General features: G+C 39.8%; 4 protein-coding genes across 18 annotated transcripts in view; 1 reads left to right on the forward strand and 3 right to left on the reverse strand.

The window, feature by feature from the left end:
• LOC137237037 (striatin-3-like) overlaps window positions 1-26,856 on the forward strand; it is a 636,631-nt gene that overhangs the window by 141,494 nt on the left and 468,281 nt on the right. The gene's annotated exons all lie outside the window — the stretch shown is intronic.
• Window positions 950-3,428, reverse strand: LOC137239970 (uncharacterized). Its single transcript, XM_067765788.1, has one exon. The coding sequence runs from the start codon at window positions 3,413-3,415 to the stop codon at window positions 950-952; it is 2,466 nt and encodes an 821-aa protein (XP_067621889.1). The 5' UTR covers window positions 3,416-3,428.
• LOC137239971 (uncharacterized) lies at window positions 3,757-6,277 on the reverse strand. The gene has a single exon (XM_067765804.1). It carries the CDS (start codon window positions 6,262-6,264, stop codon window positions 3,757-3,759), a length of 2,508 nt encoding a protein of 835 aa, XP_067621905.1. The 5' UTR covers window positions 6,265-6,277.
• The window catches only part of Cad86C (Cadherin 86C), a 2,678,031-nt gene continuing 2,667,667 nt past the window's right edge, over window positions 16,493-26,856 (reverse strand). For all 4 annotated transcript variants that reach the window (XM_067760173.1, XM_067760172.1, XM_067760174.1 and 1 more), the window contains one exon: window positions 16,493-18,905. In XM_067760173.1, the coding sequence (XP_067616274.1) occupies window positions 16,499-18,905 (2,407 nt within the window). In that variant the 3' untranslated portion in view covers window positions 16,493-16,498. The remainder of the gene's footprint in view (window positions 18,906-26,856) is intronic.

The raw sequence follows: 26,856 nt of genomic DNA on the forward strand, positions 1-26,856 counted from the left end.
TCCGAGAACCCGGTAGAGTTCTATTGATTTCTGCATGCAACCCAGAGGCGGTCTTGTTTGATCGGAATGCATCTTTAAGAGTTGCTTTCAACGTTTGCAAGTTGTGAGGTGTTACTTCCGTCAAGATTTTATTTTTCACCTGTTTCGCCAATTTTTTGGCTAGTACAAATTTGATAAGGATCGTTTTTTGAGCTTGATCCGCAAGGGTATCATGGTAGAATTCAATCAGCCCTAAGAAATTTTTGAGTTCTTTAAAGTCCCCATTGAATGCTGGGCTGTGGCTGTTACCAGATCAAAATTTGCCATTGTTTCTGTATTCACTGGTGTTTTACGTATTGATTCTGCTACAACAGGCTCTTCTTTCACAACTAGATATGCCTCTATTTTCGTTTTTATGTCGATAAATTTTTTGCTTAGACTCGGTAGGTCTTCAGCTCGTGCGTTTTGTTTGATAGTCTCCCAACTATCTGCTATTAACGCTTTGGTTCTATCCACCTATTTTTGGGTATACGTTCTATTGGGACTTTTCTTAAAGGTTTTGAGTAAGTCTTCCAATACCGTAAATTCCATTTATTTTAATTTGTTGTTTTTTTGGCTATGTTTATATTGCGGTAAGCTTGTTTCTTTAAATATTTTTTATAGTATATTGATTTTTTGCCGGCTCAAGGTCCAAAAACCCAATTGAAAAAACAATGTTTTTCGGTTTTTTTATGCCAATATATTTCGGCTACACTGCGGTAACCTTCCTCAGGGCCACTGCAGACACCATAAAAACATAGAAAACAAACAATTAATATCACATATTTCACTAATAAAAATTACAAATTAACAAAATGTTTACAAACAAAAGTTTTAACCAAAATTCACAACCACATCACCCGACATCAACATACATTGCTTGGTGTTTCCGTCTGCACCGTCTAATCAGGTGTTTGCTACTGTCCTATTGTTATTTAGTAAATGACAATACGCAGTCCGTTTTATAGTTCATTCGTATTTCTGTGGGCGTGTTAATTATGTGTAGCATTTCCAATGTGTATCGTTTGTTGTAGTTTTGTTCTTGTGCGAGAATCTCTGCTGCATCGAAGTTTGGTGAGTGCCCACTAGCCGCACAGTGTGTCATGAGTGCAGTTTTCTGAAAATTAGTGTGATGACATTGTTTATAATCTGATTTGTGCTGGGACAGTCTCGTTTTTAGTTTTGCTTTTGTTGTGCCTACGTATATACTTTCACAAGCTTCGTTCAAGTTTCCATTACAAGGTATTTTATATACTAAATTACTTTTTTCGGTTGTTGGTATTTTTGTTTTTGTTCTGTTGAATATTGTTTTTAATGTGTTAGTCGGTTTGTGTGCTATCTTTACTTTTTCTGTATTATAGCAATCCGACTTCGCTAAACGTTCCGATAGCTGAGGTACATATGATACCGTCTTAAATATTGTTTTTTGTGTGTTTTCTGAATTTTGTTTCTGGTGTTGAATTAAGGGCCGTTTTAGTAAATTTTTGATCGTAGAATCCGGAAAATCGTTGTTCTTTAATAATAACGTAATTTCATTTTTAATTTCTTGGTGGTACATTTCGTCAGAAATTTGCAGCATTCGTCGTATACAGCCCATTGCTGTATTAATTATCATCGTTTTTGGATGCTTTGAGTTAAAGTTGATGATTCGTCCAGATGCAGTAGGTTTTCTATACCACTTTACTTTTAATTCGTTTTCCCTTCTGATTATGATCGAGTCAAGGTATGCCAATTTTCCGTCCTCTTCGAGCTCCGTTGTAAATTTTATATGTCTATCAAACGAGTTAAGCGCGTCCAATGTATTTTGTACCTCGTTTTTGTTTACTATCGCAAATAAGTCGTCAACGTATTTGGTGAAAAGTCTGGGTTTTTGCCCAAGCTTTTTACTAGTAGTATCCAACAGCTGTTCCATTATAATATCGGCGATCACAGGCGAGGTTGGTGATCCCATTGGTAATCCTTTAAGTTGTGTATATATTTTGTCGTTGAATTTAAAATACCTGTTATCTTGGATACAAAACGTCACTATCTCCATAAATATTTGTTTCGGTATTTTCGTATGTTCCTTTATTATTGCCCATTTTTCTCGTATAACGTCCAGCGCCAGTTGTACTGGTACGCTTGGGAAGAGTGACACCACGTCAAAAGAAACGAGTGTTTCATCGTCGCAAATGGGTGTATTATTAATTTTTTCCTTGAAATCGATAGTGTTTTTCACATTATATACTGAGTTGGCTGTTACGTTCTTAAGGATATTTACAATATACTTGCATAGACCGTGCGACGGGGACCCAACGGCGGAACATATGGGTCTGAGTGGCATTCCAGGTTTGTGTATTTTTGGGAGCCCATAGATCCTTGGGGCTAGCGCAGTGGTTGTCACGAGTTTATTTCTTTCAGCTTTCGTAATAATATCCAATTTAAAAAGTTTGTCTACTAAATTATTGTTTTTGGTTTGTAGTCTAGAAGTAGGATCTTGCCTTTGGATTCTGTACGTGCATAAGTCCTTTAAAATATCTTCCATTCTTTCGTTATATTCCTTGGTCTCCATTGCCACAGTTTTACTTCCTTTATCCGACGTTAGAATTTTAATGTGGTCATTTTCTTTAAGGAACTTTCGAGTTTGCTTCACTGTATCAATTATGGCACAGTCTAATGTCGTTTTTCGGTTTGTTGCTGTGTGATCTTTTATTAAGAGAGAGAATTTGGTACGTGCTTCTTCCTGCTTTTCTTTATTTTCCAGTGTCTGTATTAAGTCCTCACCATCGGCAATGTATTGAAACAGCGGAAATTTGGAATTTTCTACTGGCAAAGCGAACTTTGGACCCTTAGCCAGCAGAGCTTTAACATCTGGCGGGAATTCAACATTGGTTTTGTTTACAAACCAATCTTCGCGTTTGTTATTGTTCACAAAATTATTGTTTCGTGCGTTCCTCAGTTTTTCATATTTTTCTTCTTGCCGCCTTTTTAGTATTGTCTTTAGATTATTTGAAATATTTTCCTCCCTCTTAGTAAATTCCAACAAGTCCTCCTTGTTCAGCTGATTCTTAAGTTGTATTGTTTTTTCTTCTATTTGTTGTTGTTGTCTTTTTAATATGTTATGCTTATGTTTGATAATTAAGTTTAATATTTTAGAGTGGTGGTAGTGTGTGTGCCTGTCTAAAACTTTGTATATATCTGGATGTGTGTCAGAGTCAAACAAAAATAATTGCTTACATCTAGTGGAATTTTTTATAAAGCTAGGGATTAATTTTGATTTTCTGCATTTTAAAAGATATTTTAAATTTGACTTTGCTTTTACCAATTTCTTAGATATATTTTGAAATTTATTTATTACTGCCTTAGAGTTGTCATAGTTTTTCCTTATTTTTGCATACCCCATCTTTTGTTGTTGCATGCTTACGGCGTGCCTTCCGTTCATTATACATTGATGATTTTAGCGACCTGTTTTAATCGAATATTGATTTTTTGCCGGCTCAAGGTCAAAAAACGCAATTGAAAAAACAATGTTTTTCGGTTTTTTTATGCCAATATATTTCGGCTACACTGCGGTAACCTTCCTCAGGGCCATTGCAGATACCATAAAAACATAGAAAACAAACAATTAATATCACATATTTCACTAATAAAAATTACAAATTAACAAAATGTTTACAAACAAAAGTTTTAACCAAAATTCACAACCACATCACCCGACATCAACATACATTGCTTGGTGTTTCCGTCTGCACCGTCTAATCAGGTGTTTGCTACTGTCCTATTGTTATTTAGTAAATGACGATACGCATGAGCACATCCATCACAGTCCGTTTTATAGTTCATTCGTATTTCTGTGGGCGTGTTAATTATGTGTAGCATTTCCAATGTGTATCGTTTGTTGTAGTTTTGTTCTTGTGCGAGAATCTCTGCTGCATCGAAGTTTGGTGAGGGCCCACTAGCCGCACAGTGTGTCATGAGTGCAGTTTTCTGAAAATTTGCGTGATGACATTGTTTATAATCTGATTTGTGCTGGGACAGTCTCGTTTTTAGTTTTGCTTTTGTTGTGCCTACGTATATACTTTCACAAGCTTCGTTCAAGTTTCCATTACAAGGTATTTTATATACTAAATTACTTTTTTCGGTTGTTGGTATTTTTGTTTTTGTTCTGTTGAATATTGTTTTTAATGTGTTAGTCGGTTTGTGTGCTATCTTTACTTTTTCTGTATTATAGCAATCCGACTTCGCTAAACGTTCCGATAGCTGAGGTACATATGATACCGTCTTAAATATTGTTTTTTGTGTGTTTTCTGAATTTTGTTTCTGGTGTTGAATTAAGGGCCGTTTTAGTAAATTTTTGATCGTAGAATCCGGAAAATCGTTGTTCTTTAATAATAACGTAATTTCATTTTTAATTTCTTGGTGGTACATTTCGTCAGAAATTTGCAGCATTCGTCGTATACAGCCCATTGCTGTATTAATTATCATCGTTTTTGGATGCTTTGAGTTAAAGTTGATGATTCGTCCAGATGCAGTAGGTTTTCTATACCACTTTACTTTTAATTCGTTTTCCCTTCTGATTATGATCGAGTCAAGGTATGCCAATTTTCCGTCCTCTTCGAGCTCCGTTGTAAATTTTATATGTCTATCAAACGAGTTAAGCGCGTCCAATGTATTTTGTACCTCGTTTTTGTTTACTATCGCAAATAAGTCGTCAACGTATTTGGTGAAAAGTCTGGGTTTTTGCCCAAGCTTTTTACTAGTAGTATCCAACAGCTGTTCCATTATAATATCGGCGATCACAGGCGAGGTTGGTGATCCCATTGGTAATCCTTTAAGTTGTGTATATATTTTGTCGTTGAATTTAAAATACCTGTTATCTTGGATACAAAACGTCACTATCTCCATAAATATTTGTTTCGGTATTTTCGTATGTTCCTTTATTATTGCCCATTTTTCTCGTATAACGTCCAGCGCCAGTTGTACTGGTACGCTTGGGAAGAGTGACACCACGTCAAAAGAAACGAGTGTTTCATCGTCGCAAATGGGTGTATTATTAATTTTTTCCTTGAAATCGATAGTGTTTTTCACATTATATACTGAGTTGGCTGTTACGTTCTTAAGGATATTTACAATATACTTGCATAGACCGTGCGACGGGGACCCAACGGCGGAACATATGGGTCTGAGTGGCATTCCAGGTTTGTGTATTTTTGGGAGCCCATAGATCCTTGGGGCTAGCGCAGTGGTTGTCACGAGTTTATTTCTTTCAGCTTTCGTAATAATATCCAATTTAAAAAGTTTGTCTACTAAATTATTGTTTTTGGTTTGTAGTCTAGAAGTAGGATCTTGCCTTTGGATTCTGTACGTGCATAAGTCCTTTAAAATATCTTCCATTCTTTCGTTATATTCCTTGGTCTCCATTGCCACAGTTTTACTTCCTTTATCCGACGTTAGAATTTTAATGTGGTCATTTTCTTTAAGGAACTTTCGAGTTTGCTTCACTGTATCAATTATGGCACAGTCTAATGTCGTTTTTCGGTTTGTTGCTGTGTGATCTTTTATTAAGAGAGAGAATTTGGTACGTGCTTCTTCCTGCTTTTCTTTATTTTCCAGTGTCTGTATTAAGTCCTCACCATCGGCAATGTATTGAAACAGCGGAAATTTGGAATTTTCTACTGGCAAAGCGAACTTTGGACCCTTAGCCAGCAGAGCTTTAACATCTGGCGGGAATTCAACATTGGTTTTGTTTACAAACCAATCTTCGCGTTTGTTATTGTTCACAAAATTATTGTTTCGTGCGTTCCTCAGTTTTTCATATTTTTCTTCTTGCCGCCTTTTTAGTATTGTCTTTAGATTATTTGAAATATTTTCCTCCCTCTTAGTAAATTCCAACAAGTCCTCCTTGTTCAGCTGATTCTTAAGTTGTATTGTTTTTTCTTCTATTTGTTGTTGTTGTCTTTTTAATATGTTATGCTTATGTTTGATAATTAAGTTTAATATTTTAGAGTGGTGGTAGTGTGTGTGCCTGTCTAAAACTTTGTATATATCTGGATGTGTGTCAGAGCCAAACAAAAATAATTGCTTACATCTAGTGGAATTTTTTATAAAGCTAGGGATTAATTTTGATTTTCTGCATTTTAAAAGATATTTTAAATTTGACTTTGCTTTTACCAATTTCTTAGATATATTTTGAAATTTATTTATTACTGCCTTAGAGTTGTCATAGTTTTTCCTTATTTTTGCATACCCCATCTTTTGTTGTTGCATGCTTACGGCGTGCCTTCCGTTCATTATACATTGATGATTTTAGCGACCTGTTTTAATCGAATATTGATTTTTTGCCGGCTCAAGGTCAAAAAACGCAATTGAAAAAACAATGTTTTTCGGTTTTTTTATGCCAATATATTTCGGCTACACTGCGGTAACCTTCCTCAGGGCCATTGCAGATACCATAAAAACATAGAAAACAAACAATTAATATCACATATTTCACTAATAAAAATTACAAATTAACAAAATGTTTACAAACAAAAGTTTTAACCAAAATTCACAACCACATCACCCGACATCAACATACATTGCTTGGTGTTTCCGTCTGCACCGTCTAATCAGGTGTTTGCTACTGTCCTATTGTTATTTAGTAAATGACGATACGCATGAGCACATCCATCACAGTCCGTTTTATAGTTCATTCGTATTTCTGTGGGCGTGTTAATTATGTGTAGCATTTCCAATGTGTATCGTTTGTTGTAGTTTTGTTCTTGTGCGAGAATCTCTGCTGCATCGAAGTTTGGTGAGGGCCCACTAGCCGCACAGTGTGTCATGAGTGCAGTTTTCTGAAAATTTGCGTGATGACATTGTTTATAATCTGATTTGTGCTGGGACAGTCTCGTTTTTAGTTTTGCTTTTGTTGTGCCTACGTATATACTTCCACAAGCTTCGTTCAAGTTTCCATTACAAGGTATTTTATATACTAAATTACTTTTTTCGGTTGTTGGTATTTTTGTTTTTGTTCTGTTGAATATTGTTTTTAATGTGTTAGTCGGTTTGTGTGCTATCTTTACTTTTTCTGTATTATAGCAATCCGACTTCGCTAAACGTTCCGATAGCTGAGGTACATATGATACCGTCTTAAATATTGTTTTTTGTGTGTTTTCTGAATTTTGTTTCTGGTGTTGAATTAAGGGCCGTTTTAGTAAATTTTTGATCGTAGAATCCGGAAAATCGTTCTTTAATAATAACGTAATTTCATTTTTAATTTCTTGGTGGTACATTTCGTCAGAAATTTGCAGCATTCGTCGTATACAGCCCATTGCTGTATTAATTATCATCGTTTTTGGATGCTTTGAGTTAAAGTTGATGATTCGTCCAGATGCAGTAGGTTTTCTATACCACTTTACTTTTAATTCGTTTTCCCTTCTGATTATGATCGAGTCAAGGTATGCCAATTTTCCGTCCTCTTCGAGCTCCGTTGTAAATTTTATATGTCTATCAAACGAGTTAAGCGCGTCCAATGTATTTTGTACCTCGTTTTTGTTTACTATCGCAAATAAGTCGTCAACGTATTTGGTGAAAAGTCTGGGTTTTTGCCCAAGCTTTTTACTAGTAGTATCCAACAGCTGTTCCATTATAATATCGGCGATCACAGGCGAGGTTGGTGATCCCATTGGTAATCCTTTAAGTTGTGTATATATTTTGTCGTTGAATTTAAAATACCTGTTATCTTGGATACAAAACGTCACTATCTCCATAAATATTTGTTTCGGTATTTTCGTATGTTCCTTTATTATTGCCCATTTTTCTCGTATAACGTCCAGCGCCAGTTGTATTGGTACGCTTGGGAAGAGTGACACCACGTCAAAAGAAACGAGTGTTTCATCGTCGCAAATGGGTGTATTATTAATATTCGATGAAACACTCGTTTCTTTTGACGTGGTGTCACTCTTCCCAAGCGTACCAATACAACTGGCGCTGGACGTTATACGAGAAAAATGGGCAATAATAAAGGAACATACGAAAATACCGAAACAAATATTTATGGAGATAGTGACGTTTTGTATCCAAGATAACAGGTATTTTAAATTCAACGACAAAATATATACACAACTTAAAGGATTACCAATGGGATCACCAACCTCGCCTGTGATCGCCGATATTATAATGGAACAGCTGTTGGATACTACTAGTAAAAAGCTTGGGCAAAAACCCAGACTTTTCACCAAATACGTTGACGACTTATTTGCGATAGTAAACAAAAACGAGGTACAAAATACATTGGACGCGCTTAACTCGTTTGATAGACATATAAAATTTACAACGGAGCTCGAAGAGGACGGAAAATTGGCATACCTTGACTCGATCATAATCAGAAGGGAAAACGAATTAAAAGTAAAGTGGTATAGAAAACCTACTGCATCTGGACGAATCATCAACTTTAACTCAAAGCATCCAAAAACGATGATAATTAATACAGCAATGGGCTGTATACGACGAATGCTGCAAATTTCTGACGAAATGTACCACCAAGAAATTAAAAATGAAATTACGTTATTATTAAAGAACAACGATTTTCCGGATTCTACGATCAAAAATTTACTAAAACGGCCCTTAATTCAACACCAGAAACAAAATTCAGAAAACACACAAAAAACAATATTTAAGACGGTATCATATGTACCTCAGCTATCGGAACGTTTAGCGAAGTCGGATTGCTATAATACAGAAAAAGTAAAGATAGCACACAAACCGACTAACACATTAAAAACAATATTCAACAGAACAAAAACAAAAATACCAACAACCGAAAAAAGTAATTTAGTATATAAAATACCTTGTAATGGAAACTTGAACGAAGCTTGTGAAAGTATATACGTAGGCACAACAAAAGCAAAACTAAAAACGAGACTGTCCCAGCACAAATCAGATTATAAACAATGTCATCACGCTAATTTTCAGAAAACTGCACTCATGACACACTGTGCGGCTAGTGGGCACTCACCAAACTTCGATGCAGCAGAGATTCTCGCACAAGAACAAAACTACAACAAACGATACACATTGGAAATGCTACACATAATTAACACGCCCACAGAAATACGAATGAACTATAAAACGGACTGCGTATCGTCATTTACTAAATAACAATAGGACAGTAGCAAACACCTGATTAGACGGTGCAGACGGAAACACCAAGCAATGTATGTTGATGTCGGGTGATGTGGTTGTGAATTTTGGTTAAAACTTTTGTTTGTAAACATTTTGTTAATTTGTAATTTTTATTAGTGAAATATGTGATATTAATTGTTTGTTTTCTATGTTTTTATGGTGTCTGCAGTGGCCCTGAGGAAGGTTACCGCAGTGTAGCCGAAATATATTGGCATAAAAAAACCGAAAAACTTTGTTTTTTCAATTGGGTTTTTGGACCTTGAGCCGGCAAAAAATCAATATTCGATTAAAACAGGTCGCTAAAATCATCAATGTATTTTTTATAGTACGAATTTAGTTTTGCTAATAATAAAACTAAAAATATGAAACAGTTAATGTATAGTTGCTTTTTTGTATTATCGTCATCCTTCACCAGTGCTGCTGCTGCTGCCGCGTTATTATTGTTGTTGTTCACAATCTCTTCTTTTGTCTGGGTTCCACCCATTTTGCCGCAAAAACTTAATCTTGGTTATGAGCTGTTTCTTAACCTGGCCGCTGCTGATGTTGATTATTATAATGTATAATGTATTTATTTATTACGGCTTTCCTAAGCTTAAATCTATTTTACATGTTTATAATTGTCTTCTGGACTATGAAATCTAGAATAGTTACATCTATGTCCTACCTTGGAGTACTATGGATGGGAGACTTCCAGATCATGCGAACAAAGTGTTGTGCTAGTGTAGTATGTAGGCATTTTACGCATGTTAGTAAAGCGCGAAAGCAACATCTGCACGGCGATGCACTGAGTTAATCGAGTGATGCGTTTCAGTTTATTCTTTGCAGGTCTGCGCACTCTCTCTGGTGTTGTCGTTTTTTGCCTCCACACTTTTTTTGGGTTTGAGTTCTGCTATTTCAGTCCTAAATTCTACTAGAGTTTTTGTTTGCCGCTCCTGTCTTAGTCGGTATTCCTCTAAGGTAATCTTCTTACGCTCTCCTGCCTTTGGTGTCGGAATATACTGGGGGTATTCTTTCGCTGGTAGTTCTGGGACGTATTCTTCGTCAAGCGAATTTCCCTCCTTGAGCTTTTCAGTACTCATTCACAATGACAATTCTAACTAAACGCTTTCAAGAAGTTTCTATACCTAATTTTCATTTGCCGAATGTCTGAAGGCCCTTAAAAGTTTCGATTCCTAGTTTTCGTTTCGCAGGATCGCCATGTAGGGGACCTAGTTTACTGAATCAGGATTGAGTCAAGTGTTACCCTAATTCTCCTAGGTAGGACCTAGTCCAAGATGAAGTGTGGATTTGAGTTTTATCTTAGCTCTCCAGCGGCATTTGTCCGAGCATTAAAATGCACGTTTTGATTCCTGAATAAAGACAACCACCATGTTTAAGTCTGTAGTCAAAAATAATTTATTTTGGCTCATCGCCAGCTTTTATATGTTTACAGTGAAGGTCTTAATTCTACTCATGCATACAAAATTGCTTAATTGCTAAATTGAACTTTGGAGTATTTTTCATATTCGATTTCCGCTTGAAATACATACAAATGCTTAATTGCTAATTGTTTATGAAATAAGTGTGGCACTTGTAATGCGATCACACATTGTTAAGCTATGTGTCACAGGTGGCTCATAAGTAAAGCTATGCAATCGAGACCTCAAACCTGTTGACTCAGCAATATATATCGCGTGCAATAGTGTTGTCAGGCACAATAAAAGTCGAACCCTCCCTCCTACGATAGTTGAAATGGTTACAAACGCATTATTCAGCTACGTCATGCCTTAGTTTTTGTAAAGTTTTTGCCAATTGCCTTCTTTTGCATATATTCTTCTACACATCACATACTTCGTATGTAGTTATGTGTTGAAGTTATGCATGTTTCTAAGGCGGTTTCAGAGAAACTGGTATTGTTGCTATTTTTGTTATATTTATAGAACTACGACGAATTAACCAAATGTTGTCTGTTCGTATGAGTTAATCGTGGATTGCCCGTATTGCTTTAAATGTGTGAAAACATTTATTTCAAGCAATTTTTAATTTATAATTTATTTAATAATTTGGGAAAAATTTACACAACGTAACGTCAGAACGGACAAGCCTTCAAAGCCTTTTCTCCTGGGAGTTGAAATGGTTACAAACGCAATCAGCTACGTCATGCCTTAGTTGTTGTAAAGTTTTTCCCAATTGCCTTCTTTTGCATATATTCTTCTACACATCACATACTTCGTATGAAATTATGTACCAAATGTTGTCTGTTCGTATAAGTTAATCGGGGATTGCCCGTATTGCTTTAAATGTGTGAAAACATTTATTTCAAGCAATTTTTAATTTTATAATTTATTTAATAATTTGGGAAAAATTTAAACAACGTGACATCAGGACGGACAAGGCGACAGCTGTTTCGATTATACCTTGTAAATCTCTTCAAAGCATTTTCTCCCGGGAGCGGGAGTCGAACCCGCACTCCTGCGATAGTTGAAATGGTTTCCAACGAATTCAGCTACGTCATGCCTTAGTTGTTGTAAAGTTTTTCCCAATTACCTTCTTTTGCATATATTCTTCTACACATCACATACTTCGTATGTAATTATGTGTTGAAGTTATGCATGTTTGTAAGGCGGTTTCAGAGAAACTGGTATTGTTGCTATTTTTGTTCTATTTATAGAACTACAACGAATTAACCAAAAGTTGTTTGTTCGCTGAGTTAATCGGGGATTGCCCGTATTGCTTTAAATGTGTGAAAACATTTATTTCAAGCAATTTTTAATTTTATAATTTATTTAATAATTTGGGAAAAATTTAAACAACGTGACATCAGGACGGACAAGGCGACAGCTGTTTCGATTATACCTTGTAGATCTCTTCAAAGCCTTTTCTCCCGGGAGTGGGAGTCAAACCCGCACTCCTACGATAGTTGAAATGGTTACAAACGCATTCAGCTACGTCATGCCTTATGCGGCAATTACCCAACGATGTGTGCCGTACGAACGGACGTTTGTCGTACGAAACACGTTTGACCGAACCCTGAAGCCCGTAGGAATCAATGTGTGCGTCTGTGTACATGTACATAACATATTTGTGTGTGTTTTGTTTACAGATAAGCACTGTTGCCATTGACCACTTTGCATGCATGCTTATGGCAACATCAACATTTTCGAATTTAATTTTTGATGTTGTAAAAGGCTGGAATTAATATTAAATAAATATAAATAGATTACATATTTATAATCTGCACTTTCACATAATTTTTTTGCATTATTTTCACAATTTTTCAAACTTTAATTAAGTGTGTTTGCATAAAACTGCAAACGGTAAAAATTAGCGCACAAAAGTTTACTAGGCAACTCTGTCTAGTGAGAGAGCGATCAGCTGACACGTTCTTACGGAAAAAATCAAAATTGTTTTGATTTCTACGTTCCGGGCTACGTACGTACGGGCATTGCACGTCGGTGAGTTCTCGTTTACATTGCACACTCATAAGATAGGTCGTGTCAGCTGACACGTTTTTTGTACGTACGTTCGTGGGTAACTGCCGCTTTAGTTGTTGGAAAGTTTTCCCCAATTGCCTTATTTTGCATATATTCTTCTACACATCACATACATCGTATGTAATTATGTGTTAAAGTTATGCATGTTTGTAAGGCGGTTTCAGAGAAACTGGTATTGTTGCTATTTTTGTTCTATTTATAGAACTACAACGAATTAACCAAATGTTGTCTGTTCGTATGAGTTAATCGTGGATTAATCGTATTGCTTTAAATGTGTGAAAACTTTTATTTCAAGCAATTTTTAATTTTATAATTTATTTAATAATTTGGGAGAAATTTAAACAACGTGACATCAGGACGGACAAGGCGACAGCTGTTTCGATTATACCTTGTAAATCTCTTCAAAGCCTTTTCAAGTAAAAAAAGTTTTATCTGAAATGAAAAATGTTTCATTTTACTTGAAAAAAGTTTAATTTTCATGTATTTGTGCGTATCTCTCCGCTGCTTGTATGTACATATGTGTAGACATAATGATTGATTTGTTTATGACAGCATCCCTTAGTGTTGCTAATATTCGTCATAATATTTTTCCTCATATATATATATATAGATATATATATTTCCGAGCTTCTCTTTCAATTTGCGTCGCGCCTTTTAATTTTGCCTACAAATTGGCGGGACGGGACCTACTAGTTTTATGCCGACTCCGAACGGCATCTGCAAGACAGATGAGTTTTCGGCGAGAGCTTTTCAAGGCAGAACTACACTCGGAGTGCTTACCAAACACTCTCGAGGGGCGACCTCGATTAGAAAAATTATCTTTTAATTGAAAAACCTTGTTCCTAAAATTTTGATGTTGTTTTGCCCGGGGTGTGAACCCAGAATCTTCGGTATGATAGGCGGAGCATGCTACCATCACACCACGGCGTCCGCCGTACATATGTACATACATATTTAAATATAAACATGTATACAAATTGAATTTATAATAATTACACTCTAATGAAATATTTTCATTAAAATATTGTACATATAAAAATCGGGTACACGCTAATGTAGCATTGATTTGAGGACTAGCGGGACAACAATTGTGTGCACGGAGATCAGCAAAGCAAGCAATAGGTAATTCACGGCTACTGCTGAAATTATGCATACATAGGTACATACAAACTAAAGGCATGGCAATGGACAAAAGTTAATGTATTTTAGCACAAAAGCGGGTGTATATATATATATTAATAGAGTAGAACGAAAATAGCGTTCGACTATTTTTCGCATTTACTTTTAGTTTATAAAGTTGGATAACAGTTATTGGCAAATAACTGACTGCTTCCGCGCAGATCGAGTGAAATTTGTAAATATTGAATGGTTATTGGGAAATAATATACCACCTGCGTGCGGAAGTCATATAAAGGGGCGACAATTTCGCAAGTAAAATGAGAAGCTAGGAGATGGGCATATGAGTCGGTGGGCTTCAACAACCCACGTGAATGCTTCTAATTCAATAATAATAATAGCTTAGTTTTATATTCGGCCGGAGCATCCTACTCCAGCAACGTAGAGCTTAGCAGAGGGACTCTACCTGCACTAGCTCTTACATAGACAGGCAAATAGAGTAGGGTAGCCCAAGGAATTTCGTACACATTTATAATTTAAATTTGAAAGTACTCTCTTTTACTTTTCAAGGATTCTGGACTGAGCGTGCACACCCCACTCTGAGGAAGACCGCCAAATTTGGCGCCCGAGCAGGTTAATAATTAGAATCACATAGATACATCTTAAATCAAGAGCATGACGAAAAAGTCGAACAAGGATTTACAATGGTAAATGTATCGTGGGAGTACCACCTCACCCGAGAGGAGCTGGTCAATTACAGCATGGAATTTGGTATCGAGGAATCAGGAACGGTGGACGACCCACGAAAGCTACTGGCGGGATTTTTGCAGACAGAAAAAGAGAGAAATTCGTAGATACCAGAAATAACCGTGGAACTTAACTCGAAAATTAATGGCGCAGCAGGTAGTGCAGTTAATCCCATAAAGAACGGCATGGCGCAACTCGAAGTGGCTTGTGGGAAGAACTGAGCTCGAACGATTCTGGCCCTCAACCTTGGTCCTCGGAGACCAGAAAAAATCTTATGAGGGTTCCACGAAGACACTCTCGGGTGTGGCGTGGAGGACTATCCGGAACCGGAAAGCCAACCGGGCCCTGCGCAGGAACAAACGGGCACTGTACAAACCAAAAGGTTAAAGAGAAGGCAAGCCAAGCAACAGACGGGCTTCAACCTTCGTAGTTGGACCAGCCCGGGGTAAGTGAGATGCCGAGGTCGCAGGAGCCATCCGTGGTCAGCTTCGGCTTGAAGATACGGGGGACCATCATACGCTCCGTCCGAAAGGCCGAATCGGGGAAATAACTTATGGAAACTCATCGATGCGGCGATAAATCGGCTTTCATGCAAGCGATATGTAACGCTGTTGGAAAAGCTGGCGAAACGCAGCAGCTTACAAACAGGGCGCAAGTGACCAGCTTCATGCACGGTAACCTGAACCAAAGTAGGTTATCTGATAGTCTGCGGAACCAACCGGTTCTGGATAGCATAACCAGCTATTCCATCATAAGAGAACCTTGTAGGGTCAGCAGTGACTCACACGTGGACGCAGCGGGTTCTGCTGTAATCTGGACCGTGAACGGTGACACCCACGGATAGAGCTGTGTTGTTGGAAACGTACGGGTAAATGTGGTGCACACCACACTAGTGAGCTACTACCTGACCCAAATTATTCGATTTAAGGATAAGCTAGAACTACTTAAAAATGATCTGTCAGATCAAACTGGAATCGTAGTCGTCGCTGGAGGTTTCAATGGTAGGACTGTGGTATGGGAAATGCCCCAGACTAACTCCCAGGGAAGGTTAGTACTGGAAATGGCTGCCGGGCTTGGATTGGTTATTTTGAAAACTGGTGCGACCCCTACATACCCCTCACCAGGCTTTGGATACTTGATTCCTGATATTACATTAGTATCGGAAAACCTGCGGTCAAACGCAGCTGAATGGAGAGAACGGAGGATCTTCGTGGAGTGAACATAACTACATCACCTTCCACCTAGACCAGGGAAAAGTCAGACAGAGAGAGCGCCCCTTATAAAAACAAGATGGGACGTCTCTAAGGTTGATGCTGCAAACTTCTGAACAACGTAGGTAATACTTCAATGCCACGAAAGGACCTAGGAGAGGTAAAAAGCAAGTGCTACGTAGGGTGTGCCACAGTATGTGTAATTTTCTTTGACTGAAATAAAATGTCTTCCCAAACGACTAAGTTGCCCTCTTCAAAAACTCCTATGAAGGTGATAGATGACCCCTCTTTATTTGTTATCCATAAAATTAGTAAATATTCACGTGTATCGTTGCAGAATATGTCAAAACATTTCAAAACCCAGTCTGCTGAAAATATTTTTGGATTTCTTTTTTCTGAATCTATTTGTGACACTAGTTTGGATGTGCACGTGCTTCGTGAGCTGGGTGCTCAAATTATTTTATAAATTTTCTGATATAAGCTCAGTGATTTTTGTTTGTTCTGAGCATTTGTGTGCAAATACGACCCCTGTTTTAATTTGCTTGTAAGATATTTACTTTCTAACTATCTACGAATAATGTGGTGGTTCGTCATCCGACACGCAAATGTGTTTTAAGCTTTTAAATCATGATAAGTGGTACATGCATACTTACAAAATAAATTTTTAAAAACAAATATTTTTTTTTGAATCATTTTTTTTATTCAACTGAACTTTTACAACGAACTATTCCACAAGTTACCAATTGAAATATATATTAATTTCATAGTTGCTTTGAAGATAATTCTTGTCTATAAGTTTTCTGGCGATTCTCCTCCCGAAGCGATGGTTTTCACGCCATTAACATCATCATATGCAATCGAAAATATACTTTTTTTATCAGCAATAGGATTTCGATGAACTCTTTTGGGATGAAGGGGGTTCATAGCTATTCCAGAGTCGTGGTCGTCTTCTAAAGCAGATACATTAAGGTGGTATAGTTTGGTTGAGTTTGTATTGGTATTTTCTGCGCCCAAGCTATTTTTGGGGCTTCCTATATTTACTTTATTTTCATTTATAGGTAGGGATCTATGTGACTTTTTAGAGCTAGAGTCCTGCATACCCTTCGTTGTTGAAACGGGTTGTGTATTTTTATATATGGAGAGCGACCGAGTACTAGGAGGTAAGTGTACCTCAGACAAGTTTCCACGTTCAAATCTATATTCTGAATGCTGTAAAAGAGGATGGTTCATTTCAGTAGTAAATTTGGGTTTATACTCTTTATTTATTTCAGTATTTTCTTTTAGAAGCCTATTAGATAGTAAGACAGGCTTTTTATTTGTATGTTGTTGCATGCATTTCGCATCCTCCGATAAATCTTTAGAACGTTTGGGAAATGCACGTGTTTTTACAGGCGGTTGCTCTGTTGTATTTTGTTTTTTTCTTATCTTCGTAAGCTTTGTTAAGGAATTTGTTGAGTGCTGAATATTTTCATGTTTTTTCTTACACATTTCCATATCTTTCGGAACTTTAATATCAACGATTTCCTCGTCATTTCGTTGATCATTTTGACAAATTACATCCCTTTCGCTTTGGTGCCCCCGGAATTTCTCAGCTTTACCAGAATGACCTCTATTTATGACATTTAATGAAAGGGATTTTTGCATTTGTGTAGCATGCCGATAGAGCTTATTCGGTTGGAAATTTACTTTGTGTAATAATTTTAGTTCGGCTTGTAATTGATTTTCACATTCAGAAGAGTTCCTCGAAAGTTTTTTCTTTTCGATTTTCATATTCGCTTGAGAACCCCTAGGTGGTATTTCGTACCATTTTTCACCTTCACTTAAAGAAACAAGCTTTTCATCAGATTCGGCAGCATCCGGGTTTACATACTGACCGATTTCAATATTATGGTTGTCAGTATCGGTGGAATAGATCCTCGGCTTGTATTTCATCTTGTCACTACTAATTGTTCGAAAATTACTTAATAGTAGAACTGTTCGTCTTGTTTTGGCATGTCTTCGTAATGGCTTCTCCGACGGAGTTGGTCGTCTACATTTTAGAGCCTCCAAATGTTCCTCCACAATTGGCGTTCGAATTATTCTCTTGCTATTTTTAGACTTGATATCACGTTTCTTTGGCTGTTTATTTCCCTGAATTTTGGTAGGTTTTATGAAATAGACTTCTTTCGGGCTGCTGGAAGAACTTACTAAGGCATACTCAAACTCCTTGTCTGATATGTGGTCATCGTTTTCACTTCGTGCTTTTCGCTGTCCAACTTTTTCGAGAGCTTGTTTCGATGTTTTTTTTAGAAATCTATAGTTAAGTTCTGTCTGAGTGCCTACATCACATTCAGTTTGTGTTCCAGTCGCTACTGACAGGCCCGGAAGACTTTGTGTTTCTAAGATTACTTCATGTTGAGTATATCCACTTTCTAGTTTCCCCTTTTCCATCAGAATTTGCCGCAATAGCTCATTTTGTTGTTTTATTGAAGTTTCCAGTTCATGTGTTAAGGATTGGTTCGATATGCAGGGCTCAATGTCATATTTAGTTTGTAATCCCATTGGTTCTTCAGCTTCTTGATCGTGTATAACTTTCAAGCCAGGCTCTCCATTTGAATACACAAAGCTGTTGCATCCTGACTTACTGAGGGAAAAATTGCCTTCTTTCAGAACGGATTTTTGTCGGATTTCATTAGGCATTGATTGTATGCCTGTCACCCCTGGAATGACCTGATAGTGCTCGCATATGATTTGCTTTCCATTAGGCTGCTCTTCAATAAATCGACGCATAAGGATTTCTTTACCGCTATTATCAATCATGAGTAGTTGTGGGTTTGAGAGGTTCGACGATTTAATTGGTGTATTATCGTAGATACTGTTTTCGTCCCCAAATGCAGAAGAATTTTCTCTGGTTTTGTCCCTCGTCATAAGCTTAAGTATTTCAATGTTTCCATCTTTAATAAAAACTTCCTGTTTCCTTCTCAAACTGCTGCAAGACGTATCGTTATTACCGGGCTCAATGTCATGCCTGAGCCTGTCACCAATATCCTTTATCTGACAGTCGTTGTGCGTTTGGTTCAATTGAAGATTTGGCTTGTTGTTGTTTTGATGTGCATATACAAATTTTTGCTCATCTACAATGTCTTCAACACATACACCCCGATCATTTAGTATAGTGGTTTTGGACTTCGGAAATGTAATATCTGTGTTAAACCGCCTGAAATGAAATAAGAAAAAAATAAGATTTTATATAATAATAATAACAATAATAATAATAATAATTATAAAGTTTGCTATGGGCTGGCGTGGATGGTATTCTACCATCTTAATAGCCGAGGGTGACACCTCGTCGAAACGGCTGGTGGGCTAATATCGTCTTCGTCTCCGCCTCGTTAAAACCTTGGCAAGTCTCCAAGTACGTTCAAAGCCACGTCGCCATTAAGTTGGCGGTGCAGGCTCAGTTGAGATGACTCCTGACTTACGCCGGACTCTGGCTCTGAACACAGACTCTCATAAGGACCTGTGTCAACCCTCGCGTGGCTTCCCTGCACATGCAAAGATAACCACGGGAATCTAAAACGGCGACTGCACATCGGGCAGAGATAGCGGCTTGGAGCGGAGACCCAACTGAAAATAAATGAGCCAAATAATTGAAATCCGTGAAAGTAACGATGTTAATGATAGCGGCGTAACCGTTTTTCAAAGGAGCAGCAAGGTGCTACGATCGCCGGTGTTAAAAGCCACTACCAATGCGACAATATCAACAGCAGAGAAACAAGGTGGCGGGCCAGCAACGGCCAAGGATACCCCACGGCGAACGCAAAGGGGGACAAAAGCTAGAGCAAACAGCAGGAAAGTAAATGCCACCCCATCTACCCCTGGACAGCAAGGTGATGGCAATGACGGGTGGGAAACCTCCGTATGCGGTACAACACCGGGGAGGACACTCAAGCTGACCTCTTCGAGTATGCAGGCTGCTGCGGCCAAACAGAAAAATGTGTCGATTGACATAAAGAACGGCATGGCACAACTAGCAGAGACACTGAGTCGCATGCCCTCTTTATTAGAGGGTAAAAGCGCAGAGTACACCGAACCGAAAGCGGCTCGTGGGAACAAAAGAGCACGAACGAACTCTGGCTCCCAACCGGGGGCTTAGGAAGCCAAGAAAAAGTGCGATGAAGGTTCTGCGAAAACAATCTCGGACTAGGCCTGGACGACCGTACGAAACCGGAAAGCCAAACCACGCCCTGAGAAAGAACAAAGGACACCACCTGGGCAAGCCAAGAAGACAAAAAGAAAAGGCAAGCCAAGAAACAGACGCGCCGCAACTTTCGTAGTTAGATCAGCCCAGGGAAAGAACTACGCCGAGGTCGTAGGATCCACCCTGGGCGAGCTTCGGTCTGAAGATACAGGGACGGTCATACGCTCCGTCCGAAAAATCAAATCCGGGAGGCACTCGCTGCCGCAAAGGCCGAATAGGCGCGCATGTGACCAGTTTCATTTAAGGCAACCTGAACCGATGCAGGTTAGCCAATAGTCTATTGGACCAACTGGTTCTGGAAAACAGAGACAGCTATGCCAAATTTAGCGAACCTTATATAGTCAGGAGTGACTGGCACGTAGACTTAACAGGTGCTGCTGGGATCTGGGTGGAAGAAGCTGTGTTGTCGGAACCGGCTACGTAAGCGTAACAGTGGCACACACCACACTAGTGAGCTGCTACCTGTCCCCAAATGATCCAATTTAAGGGTTTAAAGATAAGCTAGAACAACTTGAAGACGATTTGCATGATGAAACCGGTAACGTGGTCGTCGCTGTAGATTTCAATGCTAGGGCTGTTGAGCGGGGAATGGCCCAGACTAACTCCAGAGGAAGGCTAGTGCTAGAAATGGCTGCCCGACTTGGATTCGGAATCCAGGATTTGGACACTCGATCCCTGATATTACATTAGATTCGGAAAACTTGCTGTCAAAGGCGGCTTGATGGAGGGTGATGGAGGATCTCACGGGTAGTGACACTAACTACATCACCTTCCATCATAATGACTCAGGGCAAGGTCAGACAGGGAGACCGCCCCGTATGAAAACAAAATGGGACGCCTCTAAGGTTGACGCTGCAAAGTTCTCCGCTGTTGTACGAGCGAGCGCACGACAGATAGTCGGCAGTGCCGAAGCGCCGAACGCTACGGTAGAAGCTACCATGCGCTGCCTGAACCACGCATGCAAGACCTCAATGCCACGAAGATTCTCTGTGCCGCCATAAAGCAAAGCAAACTTAATAACTGGAAAAAGCTTTGCAAAGAAGTTGAAAGTGATCCTTGGGAACAAGGGTATAAAATAGTAATGGGGAAATTCCGCCCACCGAACCAAACGATGGATGAGGAAAAGATGCGAAGTATTACTATGCTCTGTTCCTCACTCGAATAAGCAGAGAGGGTGACAATGCTACCCACAAAGACCACGACGTGCAGCAATAAGACTGGCTGTTAAGAGCAGTCCTGAGTTGTTGCTGCATTTGTATAACAAATGCCTGGAAGCCAGGATCTTTCCAACCAACCACGGACCTCGTGCTAATCCCGAAAGGCAAGGGAGACCCGAACTCCTCGTTGTCTTTTCGACCATTATGTATGCTCGACAAGGGCGGGAAAATGATGGAAATCCTCCCTAAACAAGGGCTGATAGCAGCCATTGAAGACGGAGGTGGTCTGTCCCATCGGCAGCATGGGTTCCGGAAAGGTCACTCCACAATAGATGCCATAGCCGAGGTTATAAATGCGGTAAGGAAAGCCGAAACCGCGTGCCACCAAGCTAGGCCGGTTGTCTTACTGGTCACGCTGGACGTGAAAAATGCCTTCAATTCCGTCAGGTGGGACGACATGCTCGATGCGCTGAAACACTCTTTCAAGGTACCTCCTTATTTACTAGCCATATTAAGGGACTACCTAAAAGATCGCTGGCTCACTTACGAAACAAATGGAGGTCAGAGAAAGGTGAGGATAACAGGCGGAGCAGCCCAGGGATCGGTGTTAGGTCCCGACCTCTGGAATGCTTCGTATGAAAGCCTCCTTCGCTTGCACATGCCAGAAAGTGCTTTTCTTGTCGCTTTCACAGACGACGTGGCTGCACGGAGCTGCGAGCTGGCACGGAACTGCGAGCGGGGGCAGCTTAAATTAAACCAAGTAATGCGCAGTGTAAATAAATGGATGAGTGACCATGGACTTCAGCTCGCGACAGCGAAAACTGAGATCGTAATCCTCACGAAGAGACGAATTCCCACCATTATGAATATGATGGTTGGAGAACAACAAGTATAAACACACAGCTCCACGAAATACCTTGGGGTGAGGCTAGATAGCAAGCTAACCTTCTCGGAATACTTTCAAGGAGCCTGCGTGAAAACTGCACAGACCATAGGAGATTTAAGTCGATTAATGGCAAACACAGGCGGGCCAAGGCCATGTTTAAGAAAGCTGCTTGCTTCCGCTTCGGATTCTATACTCTTGCTCGCTGCAGAAATTTGGGCGGATGCAATGAAATTCCGAAAGTAACGAGCAGCTATTACTTCTGTCCAATGCAGAGGGGCACTACGAATTGCCTGAGCTTACCGCACGGTATCCGCAGACGCAGTTCTGGTTATTGCGGGAACCATACCGATACATCTTCTCGCTGAGGAGAGAAAATCAATTTACCACCTCCGAGGAGAAGTATGCAGAGATGTTTCTGCCGCGCAGGCGCGAAAAGATTCTACCCGACGCTGGCAACAGCAATGGAGCTACAGTACTGCAGACAAGTGGACCAGGGAACTGATTCCCGTGCTGAAGCCATGGTGAGAACGGCCACATGGAGAGGTCGACTTCTACCTGACACAGTTTTTAAGTCGCCACGGCTACTTTTGGGAATACCTCCACAGGATGGGCAAGGTTGAAAATCCGAATTGCTTATACTGTGGGCTCATAGACGACGTACGCCACACCTTTTTCGAATGCGATCACTTCGCACAGCAATGAAGAAGAGTGGAAGTAACACTAGGCGACCTATCCCCGGGCAGTGTCATCCATAAAATGATCTGCGGAAATGACAGATGGGACAAGGTCAGCAGATATGCAAGGAATGTTCTCCTCGCTAAACGGCAAGATGGTTGCTTAGCCCAATAACGCGAGAGTAGCCATATAGCTCACGTAGCGAGCTTCCGTATCCAAAGTTATGCTAAACGCGGTCCCCGGTGCGGAAAATGCGAGGGCCGTGGGAGGTTAGGTTTTAGTGGGTACCCCATGAAGGAAAAGAAAGGGAGTCCTACACTCGGAGAGGCTCGCTGCTACAGAGAGCACCGAGGCTTAACAACCCGGTTAGTGCATAAAGCATTTCTTCCTTCCACGTAACAAAAAAAAAAAAAAATAAACAAAAATAATAATAATAATAATAATAATAATAATAATAATAATAATAATAATATTAATAATAATAATAGCAAGTTAGGAAGGCTAAGTTCGGGTGTAACCGAACATTACATACTCAGCTGAGAGCTTTGGATACAAAATAAGGGAAAATCACCATTTAGCAAAATGACCCTAGGGTAACCCTGGAATATGTTTGTATGACATGGGTTTCAAATGGAAGGTATTAAAGAGTATTTTAAAAGGGAGTGCGCCATAGTTCTATAGGTGGACGCAATTTCGGGATATCGCCATAAAGGTGGAACAGGTGTGACTCCAGAATGATTATTTAAAACTTAGTGGGCCTTAGTTCTATAGGTGGACGCCTTTTCGAGGTATAGCAATAAGGGTAGACCAGGGGTGACTCTAGCATGTGTTTGTACGATATGGGTATCAAATTAAAGGTTTTAAAAGGGAGTAGCCCTTACTTGTATATGTGAAGGCGTTTTCAAGATATTGACCAAAATGTGGACCAGGGTGACCCAGAACATCTTCTATCGGGTACCGCTAATTTATTTATATATATGTCATACCACGAACACTATTTCTGCCAAGATTGCAAGGGCTTTTGATTTCGCCCTGCAGAACTTTTTTTATTTTCTTCTACTTAATATGATAGGTGTCACACCCATTTTACAAAGTTTTTTATAAAGTTATATTTTGCGTCAATAAACAATTACCATGTTTCATCTCTTTTTTCATATTTGGTACAGAATTATGGCATTTTTTTAATTTTTCGTAATTTTCGATATCGGAAAAGTGGGCATGGTCATAGTCGGATTTCGGCCATATTTTATACCAAGATAAAGTGAGTTCAGATAAGTAAGTTTGGTTAAGATATATGGATTTTTGTTAAAGTTATCGTGTTAACGGCCGAGCGGAAGGACAGGCGGTCCACTGTGTATAAAAACTGGGCGTGGCTTCAACCGATTTCGCCCATTTTCACAGTTATCGTCATAGAATCTATGCACCTTCCAAATTTCACAAGGATTGGTAAATTTTTGTTCGACTTAAGGCCTTAAAATTATTCTAGACGAATTAAATGAAAAATGGCGGAGCCACGCCCATTTTGAAATTTTCTTTTATTTTTGTATTTTGTTGCACCATATCATTACTGGAGTTGAATGTTGACATAATTTACTTATATACTGTAAAGATATTAAATTTTTTGTTAAAATTTGACATAAAAAAATTTTTTTTTTAAAAGTGGGCGTGCTCGTCATCCGATTTAGCTAATTTTTGTTTAGCACACATATAGTAATAGGAGTAAAGTATCTGCCAAATTTCATCATGATATCTTCAAAGACTGCGAAATTACAGCTTGCAAAACTTTTAAATTACCTTCTTTTAAAAGTGGGCAGTGCCACGCCTGTTGTTCAAAAATATACTAATTTTCTATTTTGCGTCATAAGGTCAAGGCACCTACCAAGTTTCATCGCTTTATCCGTCTTGGGTAATGAATTATCGCAGTTTTTTTCGGTTTTTGGAAATTTTCGATATCGAAAAAGTGGGCGTGGTTGTAGTCCGATTTCGTTCATTTTAAATAGCGATCTGAGATGAGCGCCCAGGAACCTACATACCAAATTTCATCAAGATACCTCAAAATTTACTCAAGTTATCGTGTTTACGGACGGACGGACAGGCGGACGGACGGACGGACGGCCATGGCTAAATGAATTTCTTTTTTTTTCACCCAGATCATTTTGATATATAGAAGTCTATATAATAATAATAATAATAATCATAATAATAATAATTTTGGTGGAGGCTGAGCTCAGGGCTCCACCGGGGTCACAAGGTGGCGGATCGTGAACGGCCTCTAGCAGGTTAGCTGCGAATAACCAATAAGCAGTCCCCGACCAAGAGCGATCATAGAGGAGGGCGTGGCGCAAAAGGCCACACATACCCAGTGAATCTTGGTGGTAGGGCGAGTGGGTACCGCCTTAAAACTTCAGTAAGCATCCTCAGGATCGAGCCCAGTAAGATCTTGACGGCAAAAACTGGAAAATGTTAAGGAAAAGATTGCTTTGGGCTGGCGTGGACGGTATTCTACCATCTTAGTTGCCGAGGGTGTCACCTCGTCGAAGCGGCTGGTGGGCTAATATCGTCTTCGTCTCCGTCTCGTTAAAACCTTGGAAGGTCTCCAAGTACGTTCGAAACCACGTCGATGTGCGATGAGGGTTCTGCGAAGACAATCTCGGGCGAGACCTGGACAACCGTAAGGAATCGGAAAGGCAAACCACGCCCTGAGAAAGAGCAAAGGACACCATCTAGGCAAGCCAAACAGCAAAAAGAAAAGCAAGCCCAGAAACAGACGGGCCTTAACTTTCGTAGTTAGACCAGCCCAGGGAAAGAACTACGTCGAAGTCGTAGGAGCCAACTGGGTGAGTTTCGGCCTGAAGATACAGGGATCATCATACGCTCCGTCCGAAAAACCAAATCCGGGAGTGTGCTTATCGAAACTGCACGTTGCGGCAATAAATCGACGTTCATCCATGCGATCGGAAGCGCTGTTGGAGAATCGGGCGAAACCAAGCAGCTTGCACTGCGAATCTGGATAGAGGTGCTGGGCATGGACTGTCTGGCAACCGCCGAAGAAGTTGCCGAGGCTGTTAGGAAAGCCGTTGGCGGGGAAATGACTGGACAGGTCCGTGTGTCTATTTTCTCGGCAAACCAGCGTGAACAGAATATGGCAGCCATTGAATTGGACGAAGCTGTTGGCTTCCTTTTACTTGCCAAGGGCAAGATCTGTATTGGCTGGCTGCAATGCAGGCTTAGACAGAGGGTAGACGTGCAGCGATGCTTCAATTGTCTAGGTTACGGACACCAAAAGGCAGACTGCAAAGGCCCTGAAAGAAGCAGTGCTTGCGGGAAGTGCGGACGGAAACTCTAAAGTGCTTTTTATGCCAGTTAGAGAAGGTCCAGCTTCATCCAAGGCAACCTGAACAGAAGCAGGTTAGCCGATAGTCTGCTTGACCAACTGGTTCTTGAAAACAGAGCCTGCTATGCCATCATCAGCGAACCTCATAGAGTCAGGAGTGACTGGCACGTAGACTTAACAGGTGCTGCTGCGATCTGGATGGAAGAAGCCGTGTTGTCGGAACCGGCTACGTAAGCGCAACAGTGGCACACACCACACTAGTGAGCTGCTACCTGTCCCCAAATGATCCAATTCAAGGGTTTAAAGATAAGCTAGAACTACTCGAAGACGATTTGCGTGATGAAATCGGTAACGTGGTCGTTGCTGGAGATTTCAATGCTAGGGCTGCTGAGTGGGGAATGCCCCAGACTAACTCCAGATTAAGGCTAGTGCTAGAAATGGCTGCCCGACTTGGATTGGTCATTCTGAATACCGGCACAACCCCGACATATCGGCGACCAGGCTTTGGACACTCTATCCCTGATATTACATTAGTATCGGAAAACCTGCTGTCAAAGGCGGCTGGAAGTAGGGTGATGGAGGATCTCGCGGGTGGTGACCATAACTACATCACCTTCCATCTTAATGACTATCCCTGATATTACATTAGTATCGGAAAATCTGCTGTCAAAGGCGGCTGGATGGAGGGTGATGGAGGATCTCACGGATAGTGATCTTCACTACATCACCTTCCATCTTAATGACTCAGGGCAAAGTCGGACAGGGAGACCGCCCCGTATGAAAACAAAATGGGACGCCTCTAAGGTTGACGCTGCAAAGCTCTCCGCTGTTGTACAAGCGAGCGCATGACAGATA

Source organism: Eurosta solidaginis, chromosome 1 (assembly GCF_040869045.1).
Source record: "Eurosta solidaginis isolate ZX-2024a chromosome 1, ASM4086904v1, whole genome shotgun sequence".
Lineage (NCBI taxonomy): Eukaryota > Metazoa > Arthropoda > Insecta > Diptera > Tephritidae > Eurosta > Eurosta solidaginis.

Bases quoted from the DNA above. Each gene is read 5' to 3' on its own strand.
- LOC137239970 (XM_067765788.1), bottom strand. From the start codon at position 3,415: ATGCAACAACAAAAGATGGGGTATGCAAAAATAAGGAAAAACTATGAC.
- LOC137239971 (XM_067765804.1), bottom strand. From the start codon at position 6,264: ATGCAACAACAAAAGATGGGGTATGCAAAAATAAGGAAAAACTATGAC.